We start from the raw sequence: 16747 nt of genomic DNA, 5'->3' as shown, positions 1-16747 counted from the left end.
TTTAAACATATATTATTAAAGAAGAAAAGGTGTGATAATGAACGGAAACTAACAGATACTTCAAAAATATTTTTCCTCCTTTCCTCTAATTCAATGTTTAAAAAAAAAAAAAACACCAATTTGACAAAAGAGGGGTAAATAAGGGGTGAGGTAGAAAAATGATTAAAAAAAACTATAGATGTTTTTTAGCCGACACTTTAGCAAATAAATGTTGGCAACGAGAGGCAGCATTGTTTAATTATGTGACCAAAAAACTATAGATTACTACTGAGAGTAGACAAACTTAAAAAATATATATATTATGGGGGGGGGAAGGAGAAAAAGAAACAATCTCATCGAACATCCATCATAAATCCATAAATTATGGCTGTGTTCCTTTTGTTTACACAGAAACGAATAACATAAATCAATAGACACAACCTGAAGAATTTCTAAGTGGGTTTTTGAGCATGCTCTGTGTAAGATAGAGAAAGATTCATTATTCCACTGTTTGCTAATTCAAAACATTTACATGTTTTGTAAAAAATCGGAAGAGTTGTTTCTTTTTTATGTCCATTGCCATTCAATCGAAATTAAAAAAAAAAACTCAATGAAGTTACGAAATGAAGACTTATCGTTTATATTGCTTGTTTTGATTGGACTATTATTCTCATTGTTCCGTATTTATACGGCATAATCATGTTGACACACCGGTTCTCGCCAGATCACCGAAGTTAAGCAACATTGAGCCTGGCCAGTACCAGAAGGGTGACCATTTGGGAAGGCGAGGTGCTGTATGTATGTATGCAAGGTAAAATACCAGGTTGAGAAACTGGCACACTCTATCCTTCTCTCGAGGGTAGATGGGACTCTCTTAAGCAGTGGTAGGCACCCCATCTAGTGATGACGTCACAATAAAAAATACCCTTGATAGCCCTGGCAAAGCATCAAGTATTCAGGTACTGACAAGATTTGAATTACACAACAAACTCGGGTAGTGAGTTCAATCTCGGCTATGGTCGTGCTGGATGGATGGATTATTCTCATCTTGAGCGTTATTTGTGCAATGTTTCGGTCAGCGTAGCCTCCGACCATAGTCAAACAATATAACATATACATCATATATAACCCCGTTATTTTTATAACGGTTATTTCGGTTAAAACAAATTCTACTTTGTTATTTTTTAAAACTGAATTATTTTCAGTCTGTTCTCGTTACAACAGACTGTAACAAGAAATCTTTCTAGACTGAGGCAGCATTAAAGAAGTTCGCTTAAACTGGTATATAGTCATCAAAAAGTGCTCAATATTCGAAGAATAGCTTCTTATCTTTGTATCCTTTCTGCCAAAATATCTGGTGGGGATGCTTTAAAGTACTTCTATTTTCCATTCTTTTATTTTTAAAATTGTTGTGTGTGGGGGGGGGGGGTAACGATGGATTTAGAAGCTCTGTCCAAACCAAACTTCACGTCCACCAGGGTAACACTGGGTATCCATGCTAGTTTGTTATATAAAGGAGAGTCGTGTGTGTGTGTGTGTGTGTGTGTGTGTGTGTGTGTGTGTGTGTGTGTGTGTGTGTGTGTTTGTATGTCTGCTAAAAACTTTTTTTATTCGTACCTGACCAGGCAAACTGATACCATCTGAAATAGCAATGCTTTGGATGCATAATATGTGAAAATTAGAAAGAAAAAAAAAAGATTAATTCTGTGGTGGTCAAGGGGGGGGGGCTTTTTTACGTCATTTTTTTCACAAGTCACGCACACATATCATATAAGACTATGTTTAAGAAGCTTATTATGCAACGTCATGACATCATACACACTCATGGCCATGTAAGCAAAAGCGTTTTTCTGTACATTTTTGCCTTCTTCCTATCTTTTGCGTTTCACATTTGAGCCCAGAAACCGTGGCTGATTTTTTTTTTTCCAGTCGCACGGGCACTTCCTGCTATTTTGATGGAAAGAAAAGTTGCTTTGATTCATTTATTTTTTAGTGGGGGAGGAGTCCAGCACACAATCAACGAAAAGTATTCAATATCCGCAGAATAGCTTTTTCTCTTCATATCCCTTTTGAGGAAATATCTGGTGGGGAGATTTTCAGATACTTCTTTTTATGGGCGATTACATTTCCATGTTTTTATCTATTTTTTTATTTTTTTAATTGTTCTGGGGGAAACGATAGAGTTGACATATAATAATGAAAAACTGCTCAATATCCTTAGTATAGCACGTGTGTCCAAACGGAACTTTATGTCGACCCGGGTAATGCCAGGTATCCATGCTAATATAATACTAAGACGATTTCTTGCTGTGAATTTCTTACAAGAAGGATGAAGAGAGTGAAGCCTAGTCAAGCGCCTTTCATAGAAATAACAAAAGATTAGCAAGGTCTCTTCTATGAGAAAAGGGCTGTAGAAAAGGTTTGCACCTACTGGATTGAAAAATTGATTTTTACTTTTTCAAAGACTGAACGCATGCTCTGAGCGACACCTCTCCAGATGCTGCTGCAGTACTTCATCTTGCAATGTATCTGACTCCGACTTTCTTAACTATAATGCACCAAACATTGATGTTATTGTGTTTTTTTTTCTCTTTGCACAACTCAATTATGTTCTGCAAAGTTAAAATCAAAAACAGCAATTTTCTTCTACAAAACAACTAAATCGAACACCATTTGAAGACATGAAGGATTAAAAGCAAAATTGTCAAAATAACTGAATTTCGCATTAAATAACTCAAAAATGCCATAAAACAAAACAACCAAACCAAACATCATGAATAAATACTTGAAACGTAGAAACTTATTACCAAAATGGTCGAATTCAGCATTAAATAACTCAGAAAGGATTGATATCCCATGAAGCAAAACAATCAAACCAAACATCATGAATAAATATTTGAAGATATAAAGAACTTTTACTAAAATGGCTGGATTAAGCATTAAATAACTCAAAAAGTGTTGATATGCCATAAAAAAAAACAACCAAACTAAACTATAATAACATGATAAAAATCTTACCTGATTTACATCTGTGCCTTCTTCACAGTTCATCCGTGTTGCATCGTTCAGCATCGAACGAATATCAATCATCTGACCAAACTGCCACAACAAATAGACAAATAAACAACATTTTTACTCCACAATTCAATTTGAAGCAATCGCTGAACGAAGGATTTGGTTTTAAATAATTACAACGATGATGAGTTACAAAATCATTCAAGAGATGTTCAATTTTTTAAAGAATTAACTAAATAATGGCATAAAAAATGCTCTTGCAAAGAGTTTTTTTTTTTTTTTTTTTTTTTTTTTTTTTTACACAGTGATCACCACTTATCAAGGCCCGGAAGCCACTCAGGGATAAGGGTTATTGCAAGTACATTACGTTAGTGTGGAGATTTGATGAAGTGTTTACTTAAGAGGGCGGTTCATTAGGAATTTGTTAACGTTGGACTTGAAGACATCCAAGTTGTAGTCCGGTGAGAAGCAGGCAGACGAAACAGAGTTCCACAGGCGTGCAGCTCTAAGAAAGAAGCTTTGTTCATGGAATCCGCGTTTTGATTTAGGCCCAGATATAGAGTGGGGGAAATTTTTCACAGTGGATTCAGCTAGACGGGTGTTTTTCGTGAAAGATTGGCAAGGGGGGACCAGAGATTGGAGTTCAGACGAGCACCTGCCATGGAAATAACGATAAAACAAGGATAGGCTCGCAACATCTCTTCTGTGGGAGAGAGGTTGCAGGGTAAAGAAAAGGGCATCCCCCACTAAGCCACAAAGTCTATTTTGTACTCTGTCAAGGCAGGATAGGCTGTTTTTAGCAGCTTCTGCCCAGATATGTCAACAGTATTCCATCCTTGGACGTACTTGGCTTTTATATAGATAGAGAATTGCATCAGTAGTGAGATATCTTCTGGAGCGGTAGAAGGATCCCACCATCTTTCCAGCGACCTTGGCAACTGACTTGATGCCCATGTTCCATTTCAGATCAGGAGTAAAGGTCAAACCCAGAAGCTTGTCAAAACACAGGGCCTCACCCAGACAAGAGCCATCCATCACAATTGATGCCAGATGGGGATCAGAGCGTTGATGATGTAAGGATAGGAGTTTGGTTTTGGATGCATTAAAGGTAACCAGCCACATCTTCCCCCACTGAACCACACGCTCGAGATCAGAGGAGAGAGAATCAGAGAGAACTTTGTCATTTACAGCCTTTGATGTGTTGCTGTAGATGGTCGTGTCATCAGCATAGATGTCAACGAATGATTTAAGTATATGTTTAGGGAGATCATTGATGTAGATCAGGAAGAGAGTTGGGCCCAGGATTGACCCCTGAGGGACTCCAGCATTTATATTGCAGGCCTCCGATTTTTGTCCATCTACCACTACTCTTATGAGCCTATCGAGGAGAAATGATTTAATGATTGAGAAAACATTCCCAGTTATACCGTAGCTGGAAACCTTGTGAAGTAGACCCTTATGCCATACCTTGTCGAAGGCCTTTGATATGTCAAGAGCAATTGCCCTAGAAAGGAAGCCTTTGTCAAGAGATTCACTAATCCTGTGGGATATAACCATCAGCACATCTGCGGTAGATCTTGCAGAGCAGAAACCATATTGTGTGTCACTAAGAAGGTTATTCCTGCTAAGGTGGTTGACTATTTCTAGTTATATCAAATATGGGTTCATCATTTTTCTGCTTACAGATTAAAAAAATTTTATTTTACTCAAATTCATCCCAAACAACGCAAATTGCCACTGATACAAAAGAGACTATTATGAATGAGGAACCATGCTTAGTGAGACACTCTTAAGGAAGAAGCTGAGCAGCAATATGTTTGTTCATATTACATTCAAGTTTCAGCATGTTAATAGAGTTGGGGAACCAGGATACAGATTGGGAATTCCAAAGTCTAGCAGAAACTTTGAGAGTAGATGATAGAGTACTGTTGCCACATCTGGGCAGGATGAGCTGCTAGATGCAGCTTATCCTGCCTTAACAGAGTTCAAAATAGACTTCGTAGCTTCAAGCTTTTCTCTTTCCTGCAACCTCTTTCCCACAGAAGAGACATTGCAAGCCTGTCTCTGCTTTATCGTTATTTTAATGGCAAGTGCCCGTCTGAGCTTCAATCTATGCTCCCCCTCGCCAAACTTTCATGAAAAACACTCGTCTAGCCAATTCACTATCAATAATTTCACCCACTCTTTATCTGTGCCTAAACCTAAGTGTAGATTCCATGACAAAGTTTCTTTCTTAGAACTGCACGTCTGTGGAACTCTCATCCGTTTTTCTGCTTTCCAGCTGACTACAATCTGATTGTCTTCAAGTCCAACGTAAACAAGTTCTTGATGAACCATCCACCTAAGTATTCCAATTTGCAAAATTTCCATTATTTATGTTTACTATGCTATCATCCCATTGACTAATGTATACCCATTAACCCTTATGCTCGAGTGGCCTCTAGACCTTGATAAGTGGTAACTCTTTGTAAAAAAAAAAAAAAAAAAAATGTTCTCTTACACCGGAGGCCTCTACAGCAAAAGCATAGGATTTTGCTGTTTTTTGGGTTAGTCAAAGCAATTTGAGGACAGATGAGATGCAGTTGCATTAGTTATACAATTGGATAATATTATTTTCTCAACAATAGTGATTTCCTTTGCTATCCGTTTTGTTTAATCAATTTTCTATGATAGGAATGGTTCTACACTCTAAACTAGGAAATATCAAATTCACATTTAGCCTCCAGCTGCACAGATATCTAAGTCAGAGAGGGAATTGACATTTAGTGCTTAATATTCTCAAATGGTCACTCATCAGGTACTGACCAGACTCAACATTGCTTAACTTAGATCATCTAACAAAACCTGATATGTCACCATGATTATGTTGTGTATATGCTTAAGCAAAATTGCAAATAGCATCATTTTCATGGTAACGGATCTAAGTACAAAATAATACAACAATATTCAATCTGGATATACACGTCATGTCATTATATGTGGAAGAGACAACTGGCCAGTGAGGGATGGGGATACGTTTTGCATAGAGAAGTGGGTTATAGTCAAGATTGTCTGCTCATTTTGACTTCCGATTTCTGCTGTCCATTTCACTGCATAATTCAACAAGGTTAAGCGAATAAAAAAACTATTCTAACATGGGGAATGGAATAGATCTTTCACGTTATCTGAAAGCAAGATAATCATTCATTAGAAGGGACCATATTTTGCTTGTCACTGTCATCCTGTCTGCAGAGCAAAAACTGGAAGTCAAAAAGAGCAGACAATCTTTACAATAAGTGAGAAATAATACAAGAAATGATACATTGGATGTGTTGCACACCATAAACACAAGCTTAGATCTGATGACCTCAGAGGAAAATTAAATGTAAAGAGTAAACGAATATATGGGCAGAACAGGAGACTTTGCTGGTCTAGTCATATTGAATGGGAATTATTGGATATGTAAATGTAGAACAGTTGAGGTAACAAGGTCAGGCCAAAGCAAATATGAGATAAACCCTTATCCCTGAGTGGCTTCCGGGCCTTGATAAGTGGTGATCACTGTGTAAAAAAAAAAAAAAAAAAAAAAACTAATAAGAATGGATTTGAAATAAAGTGGTATAAATAAAGTTTTGGCCAGAGATATGCTAGTTTGGAAGTCAATTTCTTTTTTTTTCTTAAGAGTCAACACTTATCAATGCCCATAGGCCACTCGAAGATACGAGTTAATGAATGTAAGGTAGTAGTGCAATAATCGTTAATGATGTCAATTGGGTAAAATTTGATTATTTATAGGGACGATTCAGCAAGACCTTGTTTACATTGGATTTGAAAGCTACCATGTTGTATTTAACAGGGAAGCAGACCAGCAGAACAGTGTTCCACAGGTGGACAGTTCTGAGAAAGAAGCTTTGTTCATGGAATCTGCGTTTAGATTTAGGCACAGTTAGAGAGCGAGGGAAATTGTATATAGTGGTTGTAGTTAGTCGAGTTTTTTGTTGTGAAAGTTTGGAAAAAGGGAGACCATAGATTGGAGTTTAGTTGAGCACTTGCGATAAAAATAATGATAGAGCAGAAACAGGCTCGCAATGTCTATTCTGTGGGAAAGAGGTTGCAGGAAAAAGAAAAGGGCATCACCTACTAAGTTTTGAAGCCAGTTTTGAATTCTATTAAGACTGGATAGAGCGCACCAAGCAGCTCCTGACCAGATGTGGCAACAGTACTCCATTTTAGGGTGTACCTGGCTCTTATACAGATAGAAGATTGCATCGGCAGTGAGATACCTTCTGGAGCAATAGAGTGATCTAACCATTTTTCCAATGATCTTGGCAACAGTGAAAGCCGTCCAACACATGCCAGCATGCAAAACAGATGTTAAACTGCATATGCTGATAAAGTAACTAATATATAATTTCCATCTGATAGATTTGCCTAGATAGATAGATTTGGTAAATGATTTTAATAAGAATTAAAGCCTACCTGTCCTCCTGTAAAGGGCAATTTCTGTTTTTTGGAATTAGTTTCTGCTTCTCCCTGATTTCCTTTGCGGAAAAGTGACGTTGCTTGCAAGAAAGGAGAGAACTCGTTTTCTGTTGGATGTGGGTTTGTAGAAATGGAATTTAACTGGAGAAAAACAAAAAAATAAATAAATAAAAACAGCAATTAGTTTTGTAAAAATTGAGAGAACAACTGACCCGTTTGGTCATAATGATTTGTTGTAATTAGTTGGTATATTAAAAAAAAAAATGGAAACTAAATATAATAAATACATATATGTATCCAATGGTATACGTTTGTAATCGTTCAAGACATCGTCAGAGATGGATCAAAATGGTAAAAAGTATATTTCAGTGATGACAGCTCGATTTATTAACACAGCATGCATATATGTAGCATTGCTATTGTTTGTATTTTTTTATGTTTATTTATGTTATATTTTTTGTAATTACCTGAATTTTTTCTTTTTGGATGTTATTTTCTTTCGTATTGCCACTGCAGACTTTATTATCATTCAATACTTTGGGTGGGGGTTAATGTTTCAGTTAATGAAATTTGTTAACTGGAAAAAATATATTTTCTTTTTCAACAAAAATACAAAAACATGACATTCATTAACGCTAGTATTAACACTGGCAAGAATGTTTTCAGATGACAATACAAAAGGAAAAGAATAGGTAACATATACTAGGTTTTAGAAGAACATTTTTTTAGTCTACTTTCGATAGATAGATACACAGGTTGCCCCTTCAATCATGAAACGGAGGTAAATAAATTCTACTCCTTACAAAAAAAGCATGAATCTTGCGTTAAACTATACTTATAAGGGAGAGCGTGAATCAACTTTAGCTTTCTCCAACATATCAACTTGCGGCATAGTCACCGGCCTAGAAAGGGTCATCTTAGACGACTATATCATCTTTAAGTATTGCGAAAAATATAAACCAACATTTTATATAATTTTGGGCATAAAGTCATGTTTTTGCAAAGGATATATACAGACCTGCATGAATATTAAAATGGGAATAAATCAAACATTAAGAGAATAAAAGAGATGCCAGGCATCACTTACTACCCAAAAGTTAAACACAAGTTTTGTAAATTATAAAATTGAGAGCAAACAAAGTTTTATAACAAAACATTTTTATACAAAAGATAAGAATATAAAGGTTAAGTTTAGTCATTTATACAAACATGTGTTCAATAAAAAAAGTTGGATTAGAAGTCACAAGGTTTCAAATTGTGTAGGTCAATATGTTCAGTGTGATTATGTGTGTATAAGTAATATATATATGTGAGTATTAAGCAGTTTGGCATTGTGTATCTGTGTATATCTTGTCCTTGTTAGTGCATGTATAGATGTATGCATATTAATGAATACTGGTATACAAATCATTGAGTCCTTTCAGTCTCCTCTGGGCAAAGACACCAAGGAGAGTGTTGAGCAGACATTTTAGAGTTCCGCTGAAAGTGATGACAGTTCGAGAATTCTTAAGAAAACTTATTTTGTTGAGCAGGCCTTGTAATATTTTCTAAGTTTATACTGGGTTTTTACTTTAACCTGGACTTGTTTGTTTCAGGGCTTGAAAAGATTTCCATCAGTTAAATAGATACAAGGTTGGTTCAATAAGTTTCCACATCTTTTTTTTGTACAGACACTTTAAATTGGTCTATACCCTTGAAAATTAAGTATGTTATTTCTATACTTCTTATGAGATGACTGACCAATTTTTATGATTTCTGCTTCAAATGAACAACTGCAGCAGGAATGAGAATACATCCTACTAAAGCCTGATTGTCACAGCTGGTGAATTTCAAAAATAAAATCTGGATGTGAGGAGGACACTTTATAAGAGCAATATGCAATAAAATTATGTTTTAAACTTAGAAAAACTGCAGAAACATATGGAATGCTTCAGACTGCTTTTTGACCATCCTGCATGAGTCAAGCATCAGTTTTTTAGTGGCATAAGAGATTCAAGGAAATCAAGGAGTCTGTGAGGAATGATGAAAGGTGTGAGACGAGTAAGGAAGTTGGAACATCAGAGTTGATTGGCCAAATAAAGAATTTCATGGATAAGGACCATTGTGTGTCTTGTGAGACGTTACGTGCACAGTTTGATGTCAGTGTGGGAACTGTACACATAATTATTCATGAGGAACTGATGATGAGGAAAATTTGCACAAAGTTTGTCCCAAGGGTGCTCAGAGAAGATTGGAAAGAAAGACGTTGCAATGAGAGCAGGGAGATGGTCTAGCTGATCAATTCAGAACCCAAAGTTCTTGATGCTCTCGTGATTTGCAACCAAAGCTGGATCTACTGCTATGACCAAGAGACAGATTTCTCAGTAGGAGCATGTTGGCTCTCCCCGACCCAAGAAGGCCTGAAAGAGCAAATCCACCCAGAAACTTATGATGACCCCTTTTTTTGACAGTACAGACATGATATACATGCACTTGGTTTCCACTGGACAGACAGTCAACAAGGAATACTTTGTTTAGGTTTTAAAAGAGTTCATGAAGAGATTCCATCGGAAGAGGCCAGCACTCTTCAAATTGGGTCAGTAGCATTTCCACCAGGACAATGCACCAGTCCACAACTCCATCTTTGTCACAGACTATTTGACCAAGATGGTCATAAAGACAGTTCCACATCCCCCTATAGTCCAGTCTTACTCCCTATGACTTTTGGTTATTCCCAAAGTTCAAGGAAAATCTTAGATGCTGTTGTTAGAATTGAGAAAATGAAAGAAACTGTGACAAGGGTCATTGACACACTCACACAATAGGACTTCCATGGGGCCTTCCAGAAGTAGTTGGAAAGCATCTCACGTGTGTGTGTGTGTGTGTGTGTGTGTGTGTGTATATATATATATATATATGATGAAAATAATGAAAATAGTATTCCGACCAAATAGAGAAATAAAAAGGAACAAACCGTATTATGTGTTCATCAATGTTTCGTCTTTATTTCGATGGATCCAGAAGAAGTCTCGAAATAAAGACGAAACATTGATGAACACATAATACGGTTTGTTCCTTTTTAGTTATATATATATATATATATATATATATATATATATATAATATGCATAATATATATACGAACATACATATATATATATATATGCATAAATATATATACGTACATATATAGATATATATATATATATGCATAAATATAAATGCGTACATACATATATATATATGCATAAATATTATATATACGTACATACAGATATATATATATATGCATAAATATAAATGCGTACATACATAGATATATATATATATGCATAAACATATATACGTACATACATAGATATATATATGCATAAACATATATACGTACATACATAGATATATATATATATATATGCATAAATATATATACGTACATACATAGATATATATATATATGCATAAATATATATACGTACATACATAGATATATATGCATAAATATATATACGTACATACATAGATATATATGCATAAATATATATACGTACATACATAGATATATATGCATAAATATATATACGTACATACATAGATATATATGCATAAATATATATACTTACATACATATATATATGTGCATAAATATATATACGTATATACATAGATATATATGCATAAATATATATATACTTACATACATATATATATGCATAAATATATATACGTACATACATATATATATATATATATACATAAATAAAAAAAAATGTCGGTGGACTGTCTACATTTTGACTATCCGTCGCTGAGTTTATTTGTGAAAAAAATGTGTGAATTTGTTTATATCATCGTCAGTTACTATTCCAAAAGTGTTTGTCTCAACCAAACTTTTTATTTAAAAAAAAAAAAAAAAATAAGCGTCTTTAATATATGTCGGTGGACTGTTTACATTTTGACTATCCATCGCTGAGTTTATTTGTGAAAAAATGTGTGAATTTGTTTATATCATCCTCAGTTACTATTCCAAAAGTGTTTGTCTCAACCAAACTTTTTATTTTTAGTTTGACTTGTTGATGGCTATCTTGCTCTTGCTTGTTGCTTGATGTCAACATTTTGAACCGAGAGAGAGATTTAGCTGTCGTACAAAGCTAAAACTCTGTAACACCATCTTTGTATAGATACTTCCTCAGGTATTTGTCTATTATAAAAAAAAGAAAAAAAAACCTGTGGCCATAAAAAAGCTGTGACGTGTGTACGCCTGTAATGCTGGATGCATGTAACAATTATTCTGCCATCATTATATGTATCTATGTATGTATATGTGTATGTATATTTATATATGTATGTATGTGTATATTTATATATGTACATGTGAGTTTATATGTATTTATATCTATGTGTATATGTATGTATATGTGTCTATGTGTGTATATGTTTGTGTGTGTACATATATACATTTATAAATGTTTGTATGCATGTATGTGTGTATATGCATGTATGTGCATGTATGCAGGTGTGTATGTATATGTATTTGTATGTGTGCATGTATGTGTGTATGTGTATTAATGCATATATATGGATGTGTATGTATATGTAGGTAAGTGTATGTATAAGTATATATGTGTATGTATTTGTATATGTGGATGTATATGTATGTATATGTGTATGTATGAATGTGGGTACGTATATGTGTGTTTGTATATTATGCATTGTGTATGTATATGGGTATATATGAGCGTATACTTATAGACATGTATGTATGTATGTATGCATGCATGTATACATTTATATGTATGTATACCAATGACCGTCTTGTTTATATTTGCATGTGTGTGTATGTATATGTATGTGTGCATATTGTGTATTGTGTATGTACGCATGTATATGTGTGTGTGCGTGTATATATATGTATGTATAACAATGACCGTTTTTAGTGTCATGTCTGCTTGAGGATGTGAATTCGTGGCAGGACTATATGTCATTTTTCGGGCTCATGAACTTTAAGTGTCTGAGGGAGTGGCACTCGTCTGAAAAGACGTTGCAATCAATCATCATATGCATAAATATATATACGTACATACATATGTATATATATGCATAAATATATATACGTACATACATATATGCATAAATATACATATATATATATATGCATAAATATATATACATACATACATATATATATATATATGCATAAATATATATACATAGATAGATATAAATGCATAAATATATATACATACATACATATATATATATGCATAAATATATACATACATACACATATATATGCATAAATATATATACGTACATACATATATGCATAAATATATATACATACATACATATATGGATAAATATATATACGTACATACATATATATATGGATAAATATATATACGTACATATATATATATATGCATAAATATATATACGTATATATATATGCATAAATATATATACGTACATACATATATATATGCACAAATATATATACGTACACATATATATATGTATAAATATATATACTTATACATATGAATAAATATATATATGTACATACATATATATATTATATATGCATAAATATATACACGTACATACATATATATATATGCATAAATATATACACGTACATACATATATATATATATATATATATGCATATATATATATATACATAAATATATATATTATATATGCATAAATATATACACGTACATACATATATATATATATATATATATGCATATATATATATATACATAAATATATATATTATATATGCATAAATATATACACGTACATACATATATATATATGCATAAATATATATACATAAATATATATATATACATAAATATATATATATATACATAAATATATATATATATACATAAATATATATATATATATACATAAATATATATATATATATACATAAATATATATATATATATACATAAATATATATATATATACATAAATATATATATATATATACATAAATATATATATATATATACATAAATATATATAGGTACATACACATATATATATACATAAATATATATATATATACATAAATATATATATATATATACATAAATATATATATATATATACATAAATATATATATATATACATAAATATATATATATATATATACATAAATATATATATATATATATATACATAAATATATATAGGTACATACACATATATACATAAATATATATAGGTACATAAATATATATATATGCATATATATATATATATACGTACATATATATATATGCACATATATATATATATACGTACATATATATATATGCATATATATATATATACGTACATATATATATATGCATAAATACATATACGTACATACATATATATATGCATAAATATATATACGTACATACATATATATATATATGCATAAATATATATACGTACATACATATATATATATATATGCATAAATATATATACGTACATGCATACATATATATATATATATATGCATAAATATATATATGTACATACATACATATATATATATGCAATAATATATATACGTACATACATACATATATATATATGCAATAATATATATACGTACATACATACATATATATATATGCAATAATATATATACGTACATACATACATATATATATATGCAATAATATATATGTGTATATATATATGCATAATATATATATACGGGTATGTATTTATATATATGCATGCATAAATATATATACGTACATACATATATATTATATGGAAAAATGCGCGCATGAAAAGTAATATTCTTAAGATTTTATTAAACCTGGAAAAGTAAAGGACAAGAAATTCAACCTGGAAAAGTAAAGAACAAGATATTCTAGTAAAGTAAAAAATAAGAATTTTTTAGACTCAAAATATTGCAGCTAAAAATAAAATTTGAATATTGATAAATATTTTATTTATTATTTGCATATGTTGTTGTTTATTGTTGAGTTAGAAAGGGTGTCAGTCGCTGGATTGAACTTATTTCCCCCCTATTATTCGCATATATTTATGTAGTGAAAATTGTTTGAATAAAATTAATTCATTAGTTAGTTAGTATATGGAATTAATAATTTTATTATAACATAATTAGGATCATTTAATTCTTTCTAACTCAACAATAAACAACAACATATGCAAATAATAAATAAAATATTTATCAATATTCAAATTTTATTTTTAGCTGCAATATTTTAAGTCTAAAAAATTCTTATTTTTTACTTTACTAGAATATCTTGTTCTTTACTTTTCCAGGTTGAATTTCTTGTCCTTTACTTTTCCAGGTTTAATAAAATCTTAAGAACATTACTTTTCATGCGCGCATTTTTCCATATAATCCATGATTTTTCCAGACATTGCTATTGTATTAATATATAAATTTATAATATTTATTAATGATTGTCAAAAAAAATTAGCTCTCAAACACACATTTATGCAATATTTATCATGCAATTACAGTAGTTCCGAGCCAGGGTCTCTACCGAGACTGCAGTTCATGAATTTGTGATCTGTATAGAGCATAAACTAACAAAAAAGAAGATGGCACTCGGTGTCTTTTTAGATATCGTTGGAGCTTTTGACAACATACCCTTCAGTAGTATGTTCAAGTCGCTACGAGAACTCAATGTGCCACCAGTACTCATCCGATGGATTGAGTATATGGTAAGGCACAGAACAGTTCAAGTAGAACTACTGAGGGCAACTGTTAAAAGGGAAGTAGTTAAATGAAACCCCCAAAGTGGGATTTTATCACCTTTACTATGGAACTGTATGCTGAATCCTCTTTTAAAGGAGTTTAAAAATAGGAATATTTATGCCCAGGCTTCTGCTGATGACATCGCAGTGCTGGTCGCGGGTTCAAAAGCATCATTGGTCAGACGCATTGCCAAAATGGGACTACATTTTTCATCAAATGTGATAACGAAAAATTTGAGTTCATTCAAAGAATATGTATATCATAGAATTCACTAATATTTTTAATCGATAAATTCACCATTTTGTGCTATAAAATCATAAGGAGAGTTAAAAAAAAAATTAGTTATTAAAAAAAAAGTTCGGTTTTTTAATTATAAAAAAAAACGATACACGGGATTGAACTTAAAATCTTTCCACCAACCCCCGGTACTCTAACCATTACGCTAACATGTAATATTGGCAAAATCGCAGTAAAAAATATTTATATACAAAAAAAGTTATGCAAAATAAAAAAAAAAGCGTTAGTCACTTATGTACTTACTCTCCTGTTTGTGAACCCACATATTTTGTTGTAACTTTTTTTCTACTGAACCAATTTTCGAAATTTTTTTTTCAAAATATAGCTAATGAGGTGTTCTATCCAACTGTATATCCTGTTTGAAGTTTAGTTGCGAACGGAATTAGTGGTGGCGGGTTGAATGTGTCTCGATTCAATTTCGGACTTAAGCATATATTCAACCACTACCGTGGTTGAATGATATATATATGAATAAATATATATACCTATATATAAGTATATATATATATATGCATGCATAAATATATATACGTAAATATATATAAATATACATATATATATGCATAAATAAATAATAATAATATATATTTTTTATATGCATAAATATATATACATATATATATATATATATATATATACGTACATACATAGACATATATATATATCTGCATAAATATATACATACATAGATATATATATATGTATGTGTATACATATAAATATAAATATATATATATATATATATATATATATATATATATATACATCCTCACAAACAGATATATATACATATACATATATATATATATATATATATATATATATATATATACGTGTTTATATGTAAATATGTGTGTTATGATTATATATACATATGATTGCGTCGCCAGATGGGTGCCACTCCCTCAGTCACTGGAAGTCCTTGTCCCGAAGATTATTTTACAGTCCTGCCAGCGACTTACCTTCAAGCACACCTGACTCTGAAGATATACAGATATATAGATATGCACGCAAATGTATACTCAAATATATATGTATATATATATATATATATACATATATATATATATATATATCTATAAAAGGGAACGTGTCTGTCTGTCTGTCTGTGTGTCTGTGTGTCTGTCTGTCTGTGTACATTTCCCTACACAATAACTCTGTCAATTTTTAGTCTATAGACTCGAAATTTGAAATACTGGGTACTGAGACTTGGGAAAATCGATGTGACGGGTGTCAGCCAGAAATTTGGCTGTTAAGGGGTCAAA

The 16747-nt window shown here is 31.7% G+C and overlaps 1 protein-coding gene and 1 pseudogene across 3 annotated transcripts in view; one reads left to right on the top strand and one right to left on the bottom strand.

The window, feature by feature from the left end:
- Positions 1-16747, bottom strand: part of LOC145297587 (katanin p60 ATPase-containing subunit A-like 2) — a 222265-nt gene that overhangs the window by 169071 nt on the left and 36447 nt on the right. For all 3 annotated transcript variants that reach the window (XR_013870276.1, XM_080143634.1, XM_080143635.1), the window contains exons 6-7: positions 7453-7596; positions 2998-3078 (exon numbers count right to left, since the gene is read on the bottom strand). Coding sequence is in view for 2 of the 3 variants with exons in the window: in XM_080143634.1 (XP_079999760.1) it covers positions 2998-3078; positions 7453-7596 (225 nt within the window). In the remaining variant the exon portion in view is untranslated. The remainder of the gene's footprint in view (positions 1-2997; positions 3079-7452; positions 7597-16747) is intronic.
- LOC145301518 (5S ribosomal RNA) lies at positions 664-780 on the top strand (annotated as a pseudogene).

The sequence above is a fragment of the Euprymna scolopes genome, chromosome 18 (genome assembly GCF_053919585.1).
Source record: "Euprymna scolopes isolate OS-2025 chromosome 18, ASM5391958v1, whole genome shotgun sequence".
Taxonomy (NCBI): Eukaryota; Metazoa; Mollusca; class Cephalopoda; order Sepiida; family Sepiolidae; genus Euprymna; species Euprymna scolopes.
Note: the sequence above shows the minus strand (reverse complement) of the source record. Positions and strands in the feature narration are given on the sequence as shown.